At 29.8% G+C, this 20886-nt stretch overlaps 2 protein-coding genes across 3 annotated transcripts in view; one reads left to right on the top strand and one right to left on the bottom strand.

Moving 5' to 3' along the window:
- The window catches only part of LOC119605444 (bromodomain-containing protein DDB_G0280777), a 119240-nt gene that overhangs the window by 51382 nt on the left and 46972 nt on the right, over nucleotides 1-20886 (bottom strand). The window lies entirely within an intron of this gene.
- On the top strand, nucleotides 13016-14238 carry LOC119605446 (ras-related protein Rac2). The gene has a single exon (XM_037958562.1). The coding sequence runs from the start codon at nucleotides 13439-13441 to the stop codon at nucleotides 14015-14017; it is 579 nt and encodes a 192-aa protein (XP_037814490.1). The 5' UTR covers nucleotides 13016-13438; the 3' UTR covers nucleotides 14018-14238.

The following is a 20886-nucleotide window of genomic DNA, read 5'->3' as shown; positions in this document are numbered from 1 at the left end:
TAGTCTATACTCTAGTCTTTACTTCAGTCTTTACTTCAGTCTATAGTCTAGTCTAGTTATAGTCTAGTCACTATTAACGGCCATTACGATTAAGTATAACTTTTAAATATTTGCCTTAAAGTTTTAAATTACTTTAAATTGCTAAAACTCTTTTTTAAAAATGAATTAAAAACAAATTTAAAACTTTAAATAAAGCTGTTTAAAAACCTAAAATCTAGCAAAACACAAAAATAACTTGCGAAAGAAACTTTGTTAGGCCGCATCATACAAAAGTAGAAAACGTTCCTGGAATAGAAAAGGAAAGAAGTGATCAAGTACAGACAAACGTTAAATTAAACTAAAGGTTGGCATTCTACACACTCAAACCAGCAGTAAGTCAGCGGTAACAAACAATAAACTCAGAAGAAATTTCAGCAAATAAAAGAACCACATTTGTAGTAAATTATTTAAACGTTACGTAAACGTAGCGAAAGAAGTCAACAACTTTAAATCTACTAACCCAAACCTATAGACTTTACACAGCCATATGAATGTCATGAAAATGGTACGAGTAGTATAAGACACTCAAAAAACCAACAACAACATCTACAAGTTTTTCTTTTCACATATCAAGAAACAGGATATAAACAGGATTTAAAGGGATAAAAGAAAACCTTAAGGTGTGCGATACCATATGGCTGCAATAACAGAAAAGTAAAATAGGAATAAAATGAAAGGCGTTTGAGTAAATATTTCTATGAATGTGTGTTTCTGAATGAGTTTTGTCGGCTGTTAGTTGTTTGTACCAAAAGTAACTTAAAGTCAACTAAAGTGGTGAGTTAACTTGGCTTAATTATAATTAACTGCACTTGACTGAATTTAACGCGGGTAGCTGGGAAGGAGAACAACAACAACTTAAGAATTAAAACTAAAGAGACAGACAGATGGGGAGGAAGCAACTATAGCGTAAATGCTTATGAACTTATAGGAGTTAACAGTACCCTGCAGCTTTGCTTATAGTCAATGTATTCCAAGTTAATATTAAACACTTGGCTGACTAGAATTTGTAAATTTTAAGTTATTGTCTCTTCATTAACATTAATTATCAAAGTTTTAGGAATTAGTTTTTTCAACCGATATTCAATGTTGCCGTTTTTTTTTTAATTAAAATCTATATATCTTGTCTGATATATGTATAATATAAAATTTTCATCCTAAAAGTTTGCTAAGACATGTCCACATATACAAACGCTCATAAATATGACTGTGTGAATGCATTTATTTTCCAAATGAACACTTTCCTGTTGCTATACGTACGTATGTATTCTGAGCATAATCCTGCACATATATTCACACATCCTTGCTAGTACTTATGTATATGCATATATACATGTAAGTATGTAAGTAGAAACACATTTAGTTTTACTATGTTGTATTAAATGTTAAAAAATTGTTGTTGTCAACTTTTTATGTTGACATTTAGTTAATTAAAGAAAAGAAAATTAAATAAAAAACTGTTAATTATAAAATAAACAACATAAATTCAAATGTGTGTGAAAACAGGATATATTTATTTAAGTTGCAGTTTAAATTAATTTTTAGTTTAATATATGCATTCTACAATCTATAGGCCAGTTTATAGTCTAGTCTATAGTCTAGTCTATAGTCTAGTCTATAGTCTAGTCTATAGTATAGTCTATAGTCTAGTCTATAGTCTAGTCTATAGTCTAGTCTATAGTCTAGTCTAGTCTATATTCTAGTCTATAGTCTAGTCTATAGTCTAGTCTATAGTCTAGTCTATAGTCTGGTCTAGTCTATAGTCTGGTCTAGTCTATAGTCTGGTCTAGTCTATAGTCTAGTCTATAGTCTAGTCTATAGTCTAGTCTATAATCTAGTCTATAGTCTAGTCTATAGTCTAGTCTATAGTCTAGTCTATAGTCTAGTCTATAGTCTAGTCTATAGTCTATAGTCTAGTCTATAGTCTAGTCTATAGTCTAGTCTATAGTCTAGTCTATAGTCTAGTCTATAGTCTAGTCTATAGTCTAGTCTATAGTCTATTCCATAGTCTAGTCTATAATCAAATCTACTCTTTAATATAGTCTACAACCTAGTCTGTAGTATAGTTCATGGTCTAGTCTATATATGTATGTAGAATAGAAAATTTTATATGTTATTTCCAATTACTATTTATTTTACAGATTTCATATAAGAAATAATAACAGTATATTACAATGTTTATAACAATTACACTAATGATCAAACACAATAACAAATGCTTACTTAAACAAAAAACTGTCAACCATTAATTACAAACTACCTCTGGAATTACACAAATTCCTGTTGACAGTCATAAATACATAAATATATCAAATTTCAAATTGAAACCCAAACTTTTCCCCTACACACACTGATATATGCACATACATACGTATTTATCCTGAACTGTACATTTAATTCTGCCTGGTATTATGAGGTGACAAATATTAGTTCGTTGCGAGCTGAAGCTGTTGAATAATTTCCATGACTTTTTAACACTGAACACTGGAGTAAACAACTATTGACTTTTACGCCAACAAAGAAAAACCACGTAAAACGTTAATGGTAAATATGCATACAAAAAAAAAATTCAATGAATAAATGTTTTAATATTTCATTTACAAATGCAAACACTTGCCGGATAAACTACATACATTTGTGTATACGAGGATAATAGAAAGATTATTTCAATAACAATGTTTATTCATATTAGAGACACTGCTGCCAATATTTTAATTATGTATCAATCACTTTTTTACACTTTGGCTTTGTTTACTTACAAGTTACTTACAAACTGAAAGCAAACTTTTTAGACGGCTCTCGTTAAATTTCTGCAAAATTGGCCAGCACTGAAAACGGAAAATTGAATGCTATACAACATGGCAAATTTGTTAACTATGTTAAAGTGTTAAATTTATTGCTCTGATATGGTTGAAATCATATCCATATGCATCAGCATATTATACACATGCCATATTATCAACAAACTCTCATACATATTTGTTCTCGGGAACTGTATGAAACTATAAACGTTTTACTCATTAACACCACCCATATTCAAGTTGAATGAATAAAAGCTATTTGTTATTGTTGTAAGTTGTTACAACCAAAATAAAAAAAATAACTTCGACTGCCCTTTGAACTGCAATTTATTTATATATTTAAATTTGTTTAAATAAATGAGTGCATTTTTGAGAGAATAATACTATTTATGAAGTTGCACTTGCATAAATGGAAAAACAGTGAATGTTATTTAAATAGGACTTAAAATAGTAGTCCAGTCTAAGCTCCAGTTCTGTTTAAGTTCAGTTTCTAGCTTCAGTTCTAGTTCAGTTTCTAGTTCAGTTCTCGTTCAGTTCTAGTTCAGTTCTAGTTCAGTTCTAGTTCAGTTCTAGTTCAGTTCTAGTTCAGTTCTAGTTCAGTTCTAGTTCAGTTCTAGTTCAGTTCTAGTTCAGTTCTAGTTCAGTTCTAGTTCAGTTCTAGTTCAGTTCTAGTTCAGTTCTTAGTTCAGTTCTAGTTCAGTTCTAGTTCAGTTCTAGTTCAGTTCTAGTTCAGTTCTAGTTCCGTTCTAGTTCAGTTCTAGTTCAGTTCTAGTTCAGTTCTAGTTCAGTTCTAGTTCAGTTCTAGTTCAGTTCTAGTTCAGTTCTAGTTCAGTTCTAGTTCAGGTTCTAGTTCAGTTCTAGTTCAGTTCTAGTTCAGTTCTAGTTCAGTTCTAGTTCAGTTCTAGTTCAGTTTCTAGTTCAGTTTCTAGTCAGTTTCTAGTTCAGTTTCTAGTTCTAGTTCAGTTTCAGTTCAGTTCTAGTTCAGTTCTAGTTCAGTTCTAGTTCAGTTCTAGTTCATTCTAGTTCAGTTTTTTCTAGTTCAGTTCTAGTTCAGTTTTTCTAGTTCAGTTCTAGTTCAGTTCTAGTCTCTAGTTCAGTTCTAGTTCAGTTCTGTTCAGTTCTAGTTCAGTTCTAGTTCAGTTCTAGTTCAGTTCTAGTTCAGTTCTAGTTCAGTTTTTTTTCTAGTTCAGTTCTAGTTCAGTTCTAGTTCAGTTCTAGTTCAGTTCTAGTTCAGTTCTAGTTCAGTTCTAGTTCAGTTTCTAGTTCAGTTCAGTTCAGTTCTAGTTCAGTTCTAGTTCAGTTCTAGTTCAGTTCTAGTTCAGTTCTAGTTCAGTTCTAGTTCAGTTCTAGTTCAGTTCTAGTTCAGTTCTAGTTCAGTTCTAGTTCAGTTCTAGTTCAGTTCTAGTTCAGTTCTAGTTCAGTTCTAGTTCAGTTCTAGTTCAGTTCTAGTTCAGTTCTAGTTCAGTTCTAGTTCAGTTCTAGTTCAGTTCTAGTTCAGTTCTAGTTCAGTTCTAGTTCAGTTCTAGTTCAGTTCTAGTTCAGTTCTAGTTCAGTTCTAGTTCAGTTCTAGTTCAGTTCTAGTTCAGTTCTAGTTCAGTTCTAGTTCAGTTCTAGTTCAGTTCTAGTTCAGTTCTAGTTCAGTTCTAGTTCAGTTCTAGTTCAGTTCTAGTTCAGTTCTAGTTCAGTTCTAGTTCAGTTCTAGTTCAGTTCTAGTTCAGTTCTAGTTCAGTTCTAGTTCAGTTCTAGTTCAGTTCTAGTTCAGTTCTAGTTCAGTTCTAGTTCAGTTCTAGTTCAGTTCTAGTTCAGTTCTAGTTCAGTTCTAGTTCAGTTCTAGTTCAGTTCTAGTTCAGTTCTAGTTCAGTTCTAGTTCAGTTCTAGTTCAGTTCTAGTTCTAGTTCAGTTCTAGTTCAGTTCTAGTTCAGTTCTAGTTCAGTTCTAGTTCAGTTCTAGTTTCAGTTCTAGTTCAGTTCTAGTTCAGTTCTAGTTCAGTTCTAGTTCAGTTCTAGTTCAGTTCTAGTTCAGTTCTAGTTCAGTTCTAGTTCAGTTCTAGTTCAGTTCTAGTTCAGTTCTAGTTCAGTTCTAGTTCTTTCTAGTTCAGTTCTAGTTCAGTTCTAGTTCAGTTCTAGTTCAGTTCTAGTTCAGTTCTAGTTCAGTTCTAGTTCAGTTCTAGTTCAGTTCTAGTTCAGTTCTAGTTCAGTTCTAGTTCAGTTCTAGTTCAGTTCTAGTTTTAGTTCTAGTTCAGTTCTAGTTCAGTTCTAGTTCAGTTCTAGTTCAGTTCTAGTTCAGTTCTAGTTCAGTTCTAGTTCAGTTCTAGTTCAGTTCTAGTTCTAGTTCAGTTCTAGTTCAGTTTAGTTCAGTTCTAGTTCAGTTCTAGTTCAGTTCTAGTTCAGTTCAGTCTAGATATCAGTTCTAGTTCAGTCTAGTTCGTTCTAGTTCATTTCTAGTTCAGTTCTAGTTCAGTTCTATTTCATTCTAGTTCAGTTCTAGTTCATTTCGTTCAGTTTCTAGTTCAGGTATAGTTCAGTTCTATTCTGTTATAGTTCAGTTCTGCTCATTTCTGTTCAGTTCTAGTTCAAGTTCTAAGTTCATTCTAGTTAGTTCTAGTTCAGTTCAGTTCATTGTTCTAGTTCACTTCTCGTTCACTTCTAGTTCACGTCTAGTTCCTTCTAGTACACTTCTAGTTCACCTTCTAGTTCACGTCTAATTCATTTCTAGTTCAGTTCTAGTTTCAGAAATTTGTATCTGAAAGAGTTCCTTATTTTGAACAGCAAATTGAGCTCCCATTTACAAATTTCCTCCACTGTTCTTATTATGGTAAAATGTTGACAAACATTGAATTTGTATTGTTTTTGTACTCATATACATATGTATGTAGTCATATGTATGTGTGTTAAATGTAATGAGCATAATGTGTAAAATAACAATAAAAAAAGGATACAGTTGCAATAATAATTGTCGGATTTAATTATTTAAACAATTTCCTCATAAAAACACCAGCACACACACATGCATCCATTCATTTTAAAATGAACATTTGTTGTTACTTTTCATATAATTTATAATAAATCATGAACAGATTTAAATGTTTAAGTAATTTTGTATTCGTACAATGGGAGTAAGCAGAAAAATTAAAAAAAAAATTGTTAAAATAAAATAAATTTAATTACAAGTGGTTTATGAAGTGAGATTGAAAATATATTAAATTTTTAAAAGCCGGAAACAGACAAAAATATTATGAATTTAAAAAAAAAGTTTAATATTGAATTCATACATTAAGTAGTTTTATTTGTTCAAAGACACTATGAATCATAATTACCATAAAATAAGCAAGTTGTTAGAGATTTTAGTAGATATGGGAAATATCATAATTTTTCCGATAAATAGCTGAAGATATTATGGACTAGTTGAATGTATCGGCAGTTAAATTAAATCTAACGTATTTATTGCATTTCATATAATATTTATATTTAGGTCAATTGATACATCAAAATCTCTATTAATTGAACGTTTAGTTTTGAAATATAATAATTTAAATGTTCAACCAAATGAACTGCATTCAATATTTCCTTAATTGATTTCTCTTCATATTTTGCGTAAATTACACACAATATTTTTCCTATTTAAAATGTTTATTACAAAATGCCAAAAAAAGAATCCTATTATAATTATTAAATTATAAATAAATATTTGTGTGAATAAAATATTATAGGAATTTTGACTTTTTTCTTTATTTTTTTCGTTTACCCGCATATTTAAACAGCTGTGTCCAATACATTCACCACTACTTTAATTTTCAATTTAATTGTATGGAAAGTATTTCAGATGTAGTCAGTTCTAAAATATTTATATATTTATATGTAAGAAGTATTTTAATTTGTTTATTTTTTCGACTGCAATAATTTTGTTGTTGGTTTTGTTAAATTTTTTTAAAATAAAAACAATAATAAATAATGACCTGTTAAACCATTTAACAAAAATTTAATAATGAATGCACAAACAGAAAAATAATAAAAAAGATATATTTATAATTTATAAAAATAAATCTTTTAATACGGTTAAAAAGCCATATAAACAAATTATAAATTAAACTTTAATTTGTTACTACATATATTTAACAAAAAAAAAAAAACAACTACAACAACAAATCCGAAATTACAGTTAAAAGTCAATAATAACTGCCTGCGAAATTACATGAAAAATGTTTATCGTTATTGAATGTCAGACTATTTTTATACGCTACACCATTTAAATGCGAAGATTATTATATCGTTTGAGTTGTAATATAGAATTTTTTGTGGTTGAAGCTCGATCTATTATTGTCAGACATCTTCCGAAAAATACTTTAATCTTTATAAAATTAAAACTCGATTTAACACTTGAGGGTAGATTTTTCTATAATAATTGGTCTATAAGCTAGACTATAGACTCCGCTTAAGATTGATCGATTGATCGAGAGACTTTATTATATACTGTTCTATAGACTCGACTATAAATTGTTTCCTAGACCCGACTATACACTGTTTTCTAGACTAGTCTATAGACTATAGAGTCGACTATAGACTGGTCTATGGTTTCAACTATAGACTAGTCTATAGACCCGATTATAGACTACTATATAGTGTCGATTATAGACTCGACTATAGGACTACATAGTACTCCCTAGACTCGAATAAAAAATTTTCCATAAAGAGTTTCCTCGAATATTGACTGATCTAGAGACAAATATGTAGGCTGGTTTATAGAAACCACAACAGACTGGTCTGTAGACACTTCAATAGACATATATAAGAACTTGACTATAGACTCTGCTGTAGGCAGGACCCGACTCTAGACTGTATTATAGGTTAGTCTATAAACCCGATTATAGAGTAGTCTATTGACTCGATTATAAACTAGTCTATAAACTCGAATATAGACTCGACTATAGACTAGTCTATAATTGAGACAATAGAGTCGATTATAGTCTCAACTACAGACTAGTTTATATACATAATTATAGACTGGTATATAGTGTCAATTATAGACTATAGACTCGACTATATACTGGTTTAAAGTCTCGACAATATTGGCTTGGTCTATAGGGACGACAATAGATTTATAGATACGACAATAGACTTACTTAAATACTAGACTATATACTGCATTATAAACTAGTCTATATACTTGATTATAAACTATTCTATTGACTCGATTATAGATTTGATTATAGACTAGTCTTCAGAATGGTCGGTAGACCCGACTATGGTGTATAATAAACTTAACTATAGACTGATCGTTGGACACAACAATAGACTGGTCTGTATATTGGACTATAGAGAGTTTCCTCGAAAATTTACTGATCTAGAAACAATATAGGCTGGTCTATAGAAACTACAACAGACTGTTCTGTGGGCACTTCAATAGACATATGTGAGAACTGGACTATAGACTCTACTGTAGGCAGGACTGGATTCAAGACTATATTATAGGCTAGTCTATAGAACCGATTATAGAGTAGTGTATGGATTCGATTATAAACTAGTCTATAAACTCGAATATAGACTAACCCATAGACTCGAATAAAGAGTGACCTAAAAACTCGACTACAGACTGGTGTATAAACTTAACTATAGACTAATCTTTGGATACCACAATAGACTGGTCTATAGATTAGTATACTAACTTCTATATAGCCTCGAGCATAGACTCGACTATAGACTAGTCTATAATCGAGACTATAAAGTCGATTATAGGCTCGACTACAGACTAGTTTATAGACATGATTATAGACTGGTATATAATGTCAATTATACACTATAGACTAATCTACAGACTGGTTTAAAGTCTCGACAATATTGGCTTGGTCTATAGGGACGACAATAGATTTATAGACACGACAATAGACTTACTTAAATACTAGACTATAGACTATCTTCAGACTCGACTATAGAGTGGTTGGTAGACCCGACTATATACTGGTGTATAAATTAACTATAGACTGCTCTTTGGACACGACAATAGACAGGACTGTATATTGGACTATGGACTCAAGCATTTGTCTATAGACACAACTATGGACTGGTCTATAGACTTAAATATAGACTGATCTATAGACACGACTACAGACTGGCCTACAAACTATATATTAGTCTGTGGACCGATTGTTGTGTCTATAGATGTGACTGTATACAGGTCTACAGATTCGACTATAAATTTATTTACAGACTTGCCTATGGATTGGTTAATAGACTCGAAAATAGACTAATCTATGACTCAACTATGCACTGGCAAGTAGAAGATAAAAAGACTCAACAACCTGGATACCCTATGGCATAGAATTTGTTAAAGTAAGGTACAAATTTTGTCACGTATGGTATTTCTTTTAAATGCTTGACATTGTAGTATTATCAAGTATATTAATATTTAAACATTTCAGTCCATTATTTTATTACATTATCGGTAATTGTTAATTTTAATAAAATAACATGAAATACGTATTATATTATCTCGATATTAAAACATACACAATTCAAGTCTCTCTTACCAATTCCAACATTAACCAGAACACATCAAGGATATTCATAAACATACCTGAAAGGATATTGAGAAAATATAAATTTTTATTATTATAGATGAATAAAATGGTTAAATTATCGTTAAATAAATGTATATTCTATATATATACAATATATATAAGAATAAAGAAATTGCAAAAACAACAAATATGGTATTTATTTGTTTTTATTTATGTATGTTTACATATTCATATGAAGTTGAAACAAACATTTATCTGCCCGGGACAATGTCAAAACTTAAAGATACTGATGTGATGGTTCTTATTAGCTGGAGGACAAATGCAGTTTTAAATGATTTTAATAATAAATATGATTTTAACAAAATTAATACTTATAAATGAGTAATTGAACAGATACATGTGATTATTTATATTAATTTGCTGGAAAATATTAAATGACATCTTTAAAAAATGTTCCTTCCTTTAAAGAACTTCCTTTAAAGAAGCTGCTTTTAATTTCCTCTTTACAATTTAAAAATTCTATATTAATTTAAACAATTTAAATGCGATGTAAATTTCCATAACTAACAAAATTTTGTTTGTAATTTAAACTCATTTTATCCGTTTACAGTATTTAAATTAATTCGACCACAATTCATCCATACAAACGAGTTAACAACAAAATATTTAATAATAAATGTTTAAAAACAAAATTTTTTTTTGTGTAAATAAAATTAACACAAATTAACCGCAGTCAACACAAATAGACCACAAATTGTAACTTTAATAGGATGAACAATAACAAGTAAAAAGGTATAGTGGAATATGGCCTATCACGTGATATCCAATACCAGTGATATTTGTAGATAGGTAGTAGGTTCAGTTATATTAAACTGGACAATAAATAGTTAAGCGAGAGTCCACAGTATACTTTTCTAAAGGATTAAGCTGCATTGAATCTGAATTTATAGTTATTTCAAACTTTGGATTAAGATATCTCATTGAAGGAATGGCAGGAGTTAAAGCTTTATTTTAAGGCTAATATATAGGACTTTCAGACGATGTAACACCCATAATCAAACATGTAAGAGTTCTATATGCGGCTCTGTTTATTGCTAGTTCAACTATTTTGCCAAAAGCTCATATGAAAATTCTAGCGCAATACTTTCCTAGATATACGAATTTTGATTTTTAATTCATATAGCAGGTGCCACGCCCCCTATTTGTAATCCTCCCATTTATTACCCAAATGTTCACATGGATGACAAATTTGTTTGTGCAAAATTTGAGGATTCTAGCTGTAATAATTTCTCAGATATACGAATTTTTGTGGTTAATTCAAATGAGGAGTGCCACTCCCCTTTTTGCTAGTTCGCCAATTTATTAACCAAATGTTAGCATGGATGACAAAGTTGTTCGTGCAAAATATGAGGATTCTAGCTCCAATGACTTCCCACATAAATACATATATTAGAATTTTTGTATTTAATTCATACGAGAGGTGCCACGCCCCCAATTTGTAATCCTTCCATTTATTACCCAAATGTTAACATGGACGACAAAGTTGTTTGTGCAAAATTTATTCACATTTTTGTATTTATTTCATATATGAGGTGCCACGCCCCTATTTCTTGTCCTCTTATATTTCCTTCAAAATGTATATATGGATTTCAATGTTGCCCATACAAACTTTAAGAATTCTAACTCTAATACTTTCCCAAATATACGAAATTTTTTATTTTCTTTATATGGGAGTTGTCACGCCCCTGTATCTAATCCGACGTGGTACTACTCCCACTTGCAATTGCAAAGAAAAAACTAGCCTATTGTTCTTTCCAGATAGAGAGGGACATGCATTGCAAATTTCAAGATCGCTCCAGTTAACAAACATACGTTGATTTTTATATATATAGATTCTGGGTCCTTATTAGATTTTAGTTGTCCATGTACATCCGTCTGAAAACTGATCGAATTATAGGGAGCAGCCAGAGGGTTAAAATTAATCTATATGATTAAAAATTCGGCAAAATTAAAAGAAATTAATTAATACTCTTAAAGGCCCTTTTCGGAAATTCTACTTGAATTTTAAATTAATGTTGATATGGAGCAATCTTTTGTTGATTGGATTAGTAGAACTAGTCTTAAATCTGAAATTAAATTTTAGAAGAAAGCTTTATAAGTTTCTTGATTCTGGACCAATTCTTAAAAAAATTCCACAGCCCGTTGAAAATATGATAGGTTCGGTTCATAATCGTTTCAAAACCCCATAAAAATCTTTTTTCCAAAAGTTTCGCTGATGCTTATATTACAAAAAAATCCGCAAAATTATTTTTTTTTTTAGAAATTAATAAGTCCACTAAAAGGCCCTTCTCCGATAGTCTTCTCGATATTTATATTAATATTGATATGGGGCAATATTTCGATGATTGGATTAGTCGAACTAGTCTTAAGTTTGAAATTGAATTTTAGAAGAAAAATCTTTATAAGCTGTCTAGATTCTCAACAAATTCTTAAAAATTGTTCAACAGCCTGTTGAAGGATAGGGCCTTACGGAGGAAATTCTTTAGAGTTCGTTTCATAATTGGTTCAAACCACCAATATTGATATGTAAACAATGTTTTGATGATTGGATTAGTAGAACTAAATTTTAGAAGAAAGAGTTATATGAGGTCTAGATTCCTTAATTTACCGATTTGTAAAGAATTTGGTAGCATTAGTTTTTATTTAACTTTTTTTACATCGTATTTTACTGCAATCTATTTATTGTCATTTAGTTATATCATCAGTATGTGTGTTGAATGGATAAGATCGGTCCACATTTAACCCTCGAGTTCAAATAAAGAACCCTATAGAAAATGTTCATATTATTTAAAGTACAGTTTCCATTCCTGATATAAATATGTACTATGATTTTATCCAAAAGAATTTATATCTTATAACTCAATCAAAATGATCTAATTTCTGGAAAGAAATATCTATCATGATATAATTTTGTATATTTTTTTAAAAATAGATACAAACAAATACAATTAACCTAAAACTAGTAACACAGATACAGATGGCGTTGCTGGCGTTGTTATTAGTGGTGGTCTCTAACCAAAATTGGGAAAATCGCACTAAAATAAACAAGGTCGTCGACAACGACGACGACTACAGATGTTGGAGAGGTAGAGAGAAAGAAAAATCATTAAACGTCATCAATATGTGTAAAATATCTAAAACGAAATATTTATAAAAACAACATGAGTCATGGACAAATCTTTTTTCATATGTTCTCACACTTTAACTAAAAAATAAATAAAACTGAGATATAATTTAATTATCGAAAATTTGAGAGAGAGAGAGAGAGAGAGAGAGAGAGAGAAAGAGTAAAACGCAACTAACAGATACTTTCATTGTTTATTTACACACACCTAAAAATTTTGATAGACTTAATAATTTAGCCTCCACTGTTGTGTGGTGTTTACAGCAAAAAGATCAGGTTTAGACAGAGAAGGCTATAGCAGACTTTTAATTTACTTGCTATTTAGCTACTATAAGTATAAACGAGAGATGTAGAGGGGCAACAAGCTAAGAGTGAACGATACAAGTGTATTTGGGAAAAAATTTAAAAAGTATCTATGAGTTTTTTTTTATTATGTGTGGGAATTTTTTCTTTGTGTGTTGCTTTCAACATTACTCAAGCGCTTACTTAGTTAATGCAGTGATTTCAAAGTGTTTGGGTGTGTTTGCCATTAATTTAAATTGAAAAACAGAAAAATTAAAAGAATCTAACCAACGCATTTGAGTATCTAATAGATACCACCACGAAGTTCATTATTTATAACTGGAATACAAAGAACATTCATAAACTAATAAGAAAAACGTCAAACGAATTGGATTTTTTAAAGAAACTATTATCAAAATTATTAAGAAATAACAACAACAACTTAATAAAATTATAAAATTTTTAATAAACAAATATATATTGCAAAAAAACAACGATTGTGTAATCGAAACGCAGCTGGATTTTCATAGAAATTTCTGCATAAATTAAATTAATATTTAATAAAAAAAAATATACAAAACTTTTTTTTAACAAAAACAACACAATACAAAACTTTAAACAATGCAAGCAATTAAATGTGTAGTAGTGGGTGACGGTGCTGTGGGTAAGACCTGTCTCTTGATCAGTTACACCACTAACGCCTTTCCCGGTGAATACATACCCACCGTATTCGACAACTATTCGGCCAATGTTATGGTCGATGCCAAACCCATTAATTTGGGTCTTTGGGATACAGCCGGTCAAGAGGATTACGATCGTCTACGCCCTCTCTCCTATCCCCAAACCGATGTTTTTCTCATCTGTTTCTCTTTGGTGAATCCAGCCTCATTTGAGAATGTACGCGCCAAATGGTATCCCGAGGTACGTCATCATTGCCCTCAGGTACCCATTATTTTAGTGGGCACTAAATTGGATTTACGTGATGACAAGGCCACCATTGAAAAACTCAAGGAAAAGAAACTCACACCCATTACTTATCCCCAGGGTTTGGCTATGGCCAAGGAAATTGGTGCCGTTAAATATTTGGAATGTTCCGCTTTAACACAAAAAGGTTTAAAAACAGTATTCGATGAAGCTATTCGTTCGGTTCTATGTCCCGTCATGCGCATGCCCAAAAGACGTAAATGCATGATATTGTAAAAAGCATTTAAAGGAGCAACCGCAAACCCCATACAGTTGACTCTATTATAGAGCAGGAACTCTAGAGAATCTATTAAGATCAATTTAAGAAGTTTTTTTTATAAAGAATTTATCACACAACGACTATAACAAACCTCCAAGGGAGGAAATTTATTCATAAAATGAAAACAATTTTTAAACCGATAAGAACAAAAACTATAAGTCGTTAACATTTAATCAAGCACAGAAACTAATATTAAACAAAAGAAATTAAAGTTTTCCATTTTATAAACAAAAAAAGAAAATTATTAAACTACATTATAGTGATGATGACAATCTGTTAAACTATATATATAAATTATTATTTAATTATTTTTTTTTTATTTTTTCTTTTAAGGGTTTTAAAACAATTTAAATTTTCTTTATTATTATTATTTTTTTTTTTTTTTAATATTTTCATTTGTGATCTTTTTTATCTTTATATGTATTTTTTATACGTATGTGTAGTATGTCTGTATGTATTTTTGTATATTATATATATTGTATTTATGTAAAATTTAAGTAGAAAAAAAATAAAAACAAAAAATCATTTAATATTTTTTTTCATTTTATTATTATTTTTGTTTATTTGTCTCAATGTGGGGGCATAAACAGCTACATATAGAACTAAAAAAAAAAAAAACAACAACAACAAAAAGTATGACATAAACTATTGAAAACAAAAAAAAAAATAAAACAAAATTGAATAAATAAATTTAACACTGGAATCAGCTACAAAACTTATGGAGTCTGTTTGTTTGTTAGTGTGTGATGTATCTATGTATATAAATTTTAAATGCATAAGTATGTGTTTTTTTTTTCATATACATATACATATAGAAAAAGATCAATTAAATACTTGACATTCTACGTAATAGTAACAAAACAGGCAAAATTTATATATATTTATATAGCACAATTTATAATTAAATTGAATTACAATGGGACATTTATTCTGTTTAATCATAAATTGATGCAGTTGTACCGGCTTTACGCAAAACTGGAAATGATTTTGTTTAAAAAAAAACAAGTTATGTACAGCTTTAAAGCTTCCAGCTTACTCCCATTATGCTGGCTTTTTACTAATTATGACAAAATTATTCATTAACAAAGCTCCTGACTATAATCGAAACTATAGAATAGACTTTACTTGAAACTATAGCCGAAATTGTAGAATAGACTATAATTATAATGAGACTACACACAACTATAACTAACGTTTCTGACAGTTTAAAATGGACTCTATATCTGAAATTTTACCATAGAATAGTCAATAGTCTTAACTACAGAATAGTCAATAGTTTTGACTCCAGAATAGTCTATAGTCTTTATGATATGAAGATAGTCTTACATATAGAATAGTCTTTAGCCTAGACTATTTGTCTATTGTCTTGACTATAAAATAGTCTATAGTTTTATCTATAGAATAGTCTATAGTATTAACTATAGAATAGTCTTTATTACTGACTGTAGAATAGTCTATAGTCTTGACTACAGAACAGTCTATTGTCCTGACTATAGAATAGTCTATAGTCTTAACTACTACAGAATAGTCTAAAGTCTTGACTATAGAATAGTCTATAGTCTTGACTATAAAACAGTCTATAGTTTTATCTATAGAATAGTCTATTGTCTTGACTATAAAGTAGTCTATAATTTTATCTATAGAATAGTCTATAATATTAACTATAGAATAGTCTTTATCCCCGACTGTAGAATAGTCTATAGTCTTGACTACAGAATTGTCTATTGTCCGACTATAGAATAGTCTATAGTCAAGACTATAGACTATTCTATAGTCAAGACTATAGACTATTCTATAGTCGAGACTATAGACTATTCTATAGTCAACACTTTGTACTATTTTGTAGTTAAGACTATAGACTATTCTATAGTTAAGATTATAGACTATTCTATAGTCAAGACTATCAGTCTATGTTGTGTCCTAATTTACTAGATTCTCTCGTGGGAATCAAACTTACGATCTCCATATTGACAAACTACCAACTAACCTGAGTTACATAAATTATTCAAAAGTCTCTACTCAAGAAGAGGCTAAAGTAAAGAAAGCTGTAGTGTGAGGTTTACTATTTAGTTATTTCACTGTACACATATGGTTCATAGTCCAATTTAGTTTAATAAAATATTTTAAATAAAATGATCAGTACTCTATGCATACATATAAACTAGGTAATGCAAATCGATAATAAAACACACAAACTATAATATCTAACTTATTGAGTTCCGTAACGGAAATTCTTGAAATTTGTATGATAATAAAACTTGGTACAGAAGTACTTGTTACGTTAGCTACAAGATTACAATATCATACAAATGTTTTAAATATGAATATTACTTTTTATAAATAAAGATTTTTATTTTATAATAAGTATCTATTTATTTAGATTAAACCAAGTACTTTTATGAAAAAAATATATTACTAAATGTGGGTAGGCTAGTTTTTTAGAATTAGACTATTTTAAATAAATTAAATAGAAATTTAAAATAGTTTAGAAAGGATTTTACAGAAGTTCTAGGCAAGACTTTAGAGAAGTATAATTAATGTACTTTGTGTAAAGAGTTCTAATCATTGTGTTGTTATTAATAACTTAAAAATCTATTTTAATAGTCTCTATAATTACTCATTTTTATTTGAAATATAAATTTAATAAAGTATATAGATATTGTATTTTTAAATATTAATAATAGAGCCAGCGATTTTTCAAATCTTATCAAATTCAATTAAATTGATAAGTCATCAGAGAAAAATAGAGAGTGTTTCCCCTTTAGTTTGTTATGACAAGTACTATGTAACTAAGTTCGATTATATATTATCGGTGTTATCATTATTTATGGGAAAAAGGCGATTAGAAAAGTAAATAGAAAATTAGACGAGAACAAAGCAGTTTTTAAATAAAATTTTAGTGTCTAGTGTGTGCAATCAAGCAGAACAAACTTAGAGTTAAGTTAACCCAAGGAATTACGAACTTTATAAATAATTTTAAAGGAATAATAATCCAACAACAACATGTTAAAGACATGTACTTACTCAACAACTTACTATTCAATGACTACTGCATATCGTTTGCCTTGTTTAGAAGGAGTCTAATAAGGGCTTACAAATAATTTAGTATGTTAGCACTTACTTTTCAGCCTTCAGACGTTTTGTTCTCGAATTTAAGGTTAGACGTGCTCGTACTTTTATTGAAAATCAAAACTACTTACATAACTACTTATTAGCAAGATATCGTGGTAAGCACTTTCCTAACTCACTACTTGTAAGCAAGCGTGGTATGTACTTGCCTTTAATGTCACCTCCACTTGGTAATGAAAGTGGTAAGCAATTTTCTTACTCACTACTTGTAAGCGAGCGTGGTATGTACTTGCCTGCAATGTGACCTCCACTTGATAATGAAAGTTTTTGCTGGTATACAGTTGATATTAAGAGTAAATTGAACTCTTAGAATAATAATTCAATAGACATTTTGCAAAATTTTCAAGTTAGAAAATTTTATTTAAATTTAGTAATTTTATTAAAATTTATTTTAAATCTTAATAAAAAACAAAAAACTATACATTAATAAAATGGTTATTATTAAACAAATTATACTTTCTACCACCCACAGCACATGTTTGTTCACTTTAATATTCGTTTTTTTTTATATTAATAATATGAACGTGTTTAATGATTTTTTTTACTAGACATTTAACCAAAAAAATTATATGTATGAAGTGAAAATTAGTTTAAAAATATTTAATTTATTTTTTTTTTTATAATCATCTTCCGTTTGCTATTTTTGTAAAGTAAAATAACCATGAAATTTTATGCATTTTTACATGCAACATGAATTTTAGTGTAAAATTTTGTTTTAAGGCATTTTATTTAGTTAAAATTTCAAATAATCAAAAAACATTTTGTAACTGTGGTAATAATAAAAAAAAATAATTGTTTTATTTTTTAAAATACATAAATAATATAAATAAAATTGATTCAAATACTTGAGGTGTAAAAAAAAACAGATAAAATCGTTAGGGTTGGTCAAGGTCGATCAAAGAAAGTGAAATTATGAAATGTAATAAATGAAAAGTTTTGCATGGAAACACAAACGTATGTTTATTGTTAAATCGATTCTAAAAGTTTTACAAATATGTACTATACTTGTGTATATAGAAAAATCCACTCCCATGGTGTCATAAACCTATTAAAAATAACATAATTTATATAAAAATATTTTATTTTTATACCTAAAAAGTGTAATGTACTAAAAATTCGTCATAATACGAACCACTTTCAAGCAGTGACTACAACAACCTCCCAGCAGTTTTAAGTAATTTGTAGCAAATATCTAACATCTTGTTTAACTCAAATCCATATATGTATTTAATAACAAATAATATAATGCATTACCTAAGTGCTTCTATGTAATGTAAAGAGGAAGTTAACTTACACTTTAATGTATCTACAGTCTAATGAGAAGACCCCTTTCAAGCTTATCTACTAAAAAAATAGTTATTAATCCGCTAGAAATCCAACAGAACCATTTATTTAATCCACTAGACTTCCAACAGAAATTATCTATGACATAGTATATTGTCAAGGGTTAGCCACCTCGAACTGCCGGATGATCTCATGAATACAAACACTTCTCTGTGTATTTTAAAATTTTGTTCAAATCACATAAATTATTTACACTAAATTTAGTTATTTGTTAAATTTTATTTATTTTGTTTATTTGGCAATGCAATTGTTGCATGTCTACGTTCAAAAACAATGCCCAGTAGTGATGACAAATGCAAATATCCTCTCACATATTTATTAATACATTTGCAATAGGGTGGTTTCAAAAAATATGACATCCCGTGGGAATTTCCAATGCTCTCATCATTAAAATTTATGGATTTCATTCCTCTAGAGTCCGAACTATGGCATAATGGTGAAATATACTATATTCGAGCCTAGACTATAGTCTAGACTATGGACGAGACTATAGAATAGACTATAATCAAGATTATAGAATAGACCACAGTGGAAGAGAATATGGTCGAACTTACACAGTATACAATAGGCGAGACTATAGAATACATTACAGTCGATACTATAGGATAGACTACAATATATATTATATAATAGAATAGTTGAGATTATAGAATATACTATAGTTCAGGCTAAAGTCCAGGCAACGGTCGCCTACTATAAGATGTTTGGGATGAAATGGGGATTTAGTTCCAACATAGTTAAATAAATGCACACAGCCATAGTACGTCCTATTCTTACATACGGATCTCTTGTATGGTGGACCTCAGCTAAGAAGAAGTTTGTTGTAGATCAGCTATACAAAGTTCAGAGATCAGCATCCATTGGGATAACAGGTACTCTATGAACTAGTCCTTCTGAAGCTCTGAACACTATATTATAATATCTGCTTGCAGCGCAGCAAGGCTTAACGCATCCGGAAGTTGGAGATTAAAAACATATGGAGACGCTAAGATTTTATGCCAATCTTTAACCAACCATCCTACTATATTACCCCACACACGGATTTTGATAGAGTTTTCAATATCAGAGTCCCTTCCAGAAGCGAGTGGTGTAGAATATTTACATATGGTTCTAAAATGAAGAAGCCGTCTTCCTTCCTGGACGAGACTACAGAATAGACTATAATCAAGATTATAGAATAGACTACAGTCGAGGCTATCTAAGAGAAGATGGTCGAATTTACACAGTACACAATATGCGAGACTATAGAATACATTACAGTCGATACTATAGGATAGACTACAATCGAGATTATACAGTAGAATAGTTGAGATTATAGAATATACTATAGTTCAGGCTAAAGTCCAGGCTATAGTCCAGACTGTAGAATAGACTATAGCCAAGACTATAGAATAGACTACAGTCGAAACTATAGAATAGACTTTAGCCGAGACTTTGGAATAGACTATAATCGAGACTGTAGAAAAGACTTAAGTCCAGACTATTGAATAGACTATAGACGCGACTTGTCCAGACTATTGAATGGACTATAATCGAGACTATAAAATAGACAATAGTAAAGACAATAAAATATACTATAGTTTTGGTTAATGCATGTACTATAGTCGATACTATAGAAGAGACTATAGTCGATACTATAGATGAGACTATAGTCGAGACTATAGTAGAAAGTATAGAATAGACTATAGTCGAGACTATAGAATAGACTATAGCCGAGACTATAGTAGAGACTACAATCGAAAAAATATAACAGACTATAGTCGAGACTTTAGAACATACTATAGTCGAGACTATAGAATAGACTATAGTGGAGACTATAGAACAGACTATAGCCGAGACTATAATAGAGACTATAGAATAGACTACAGTCGGGATTAGAGGATAGACTACAATCGAGGCTATAGAAGAGAATATAGTCGAAACTATAGAATAGAATATAGTAGAGACTATAAAACAGAGAATACTATAGTTGAGACTATAAAATATAGTCGGGACTACAGAATAGACTAAAGTCGAGACTATAGAATATGCTATAGTCGAGAATATTGAATAGAATATAGTCAGACTATAAAATAGACTATAATCGAAACTATTAAATAGACAATAGTCTAGATTATGAAATATACTAAGAGCTTAGAAATGGTATGTACTATTTTTGACGGGGACTTTGGTCGAATAAGGTCTTATTCCTGCCCTACTTTACATCGTGATTGCTTTATTTACAACTTTTACCACTATATTACGAGAACACATTTGTATGGAGGCTCTAGGTGAAATCGAGGACCGATATTTCCAATTTTTATTACAAACGGTAGCTTCTCCGTATTTGTATTTTCTTTCATTCGGATGTATA

Source organism: Lucilia sericata, unplaced genomic scaffold (genome assembly GCF_015586225.1).
Source record: "Lucilia sericata isolate MDLA Ls3-8-SP2 unplaced genomic scaffold, ASM1558622v1 Contig000488F_arrow, whole genome shotgun sequence".
Classification (NCBI taxonomy): domain Eukaryota; kingdom Metazoa; phylum Arthropoda; class Insecta; order Diptera; family Calliphoridae; genus Lucilia; species Lucilia sericata.
The sequence above is the reverse complement of the archived record's forward strand: the minus strand, read 5'-3'. Positions and strand labels throughout refer to the sequence as shown.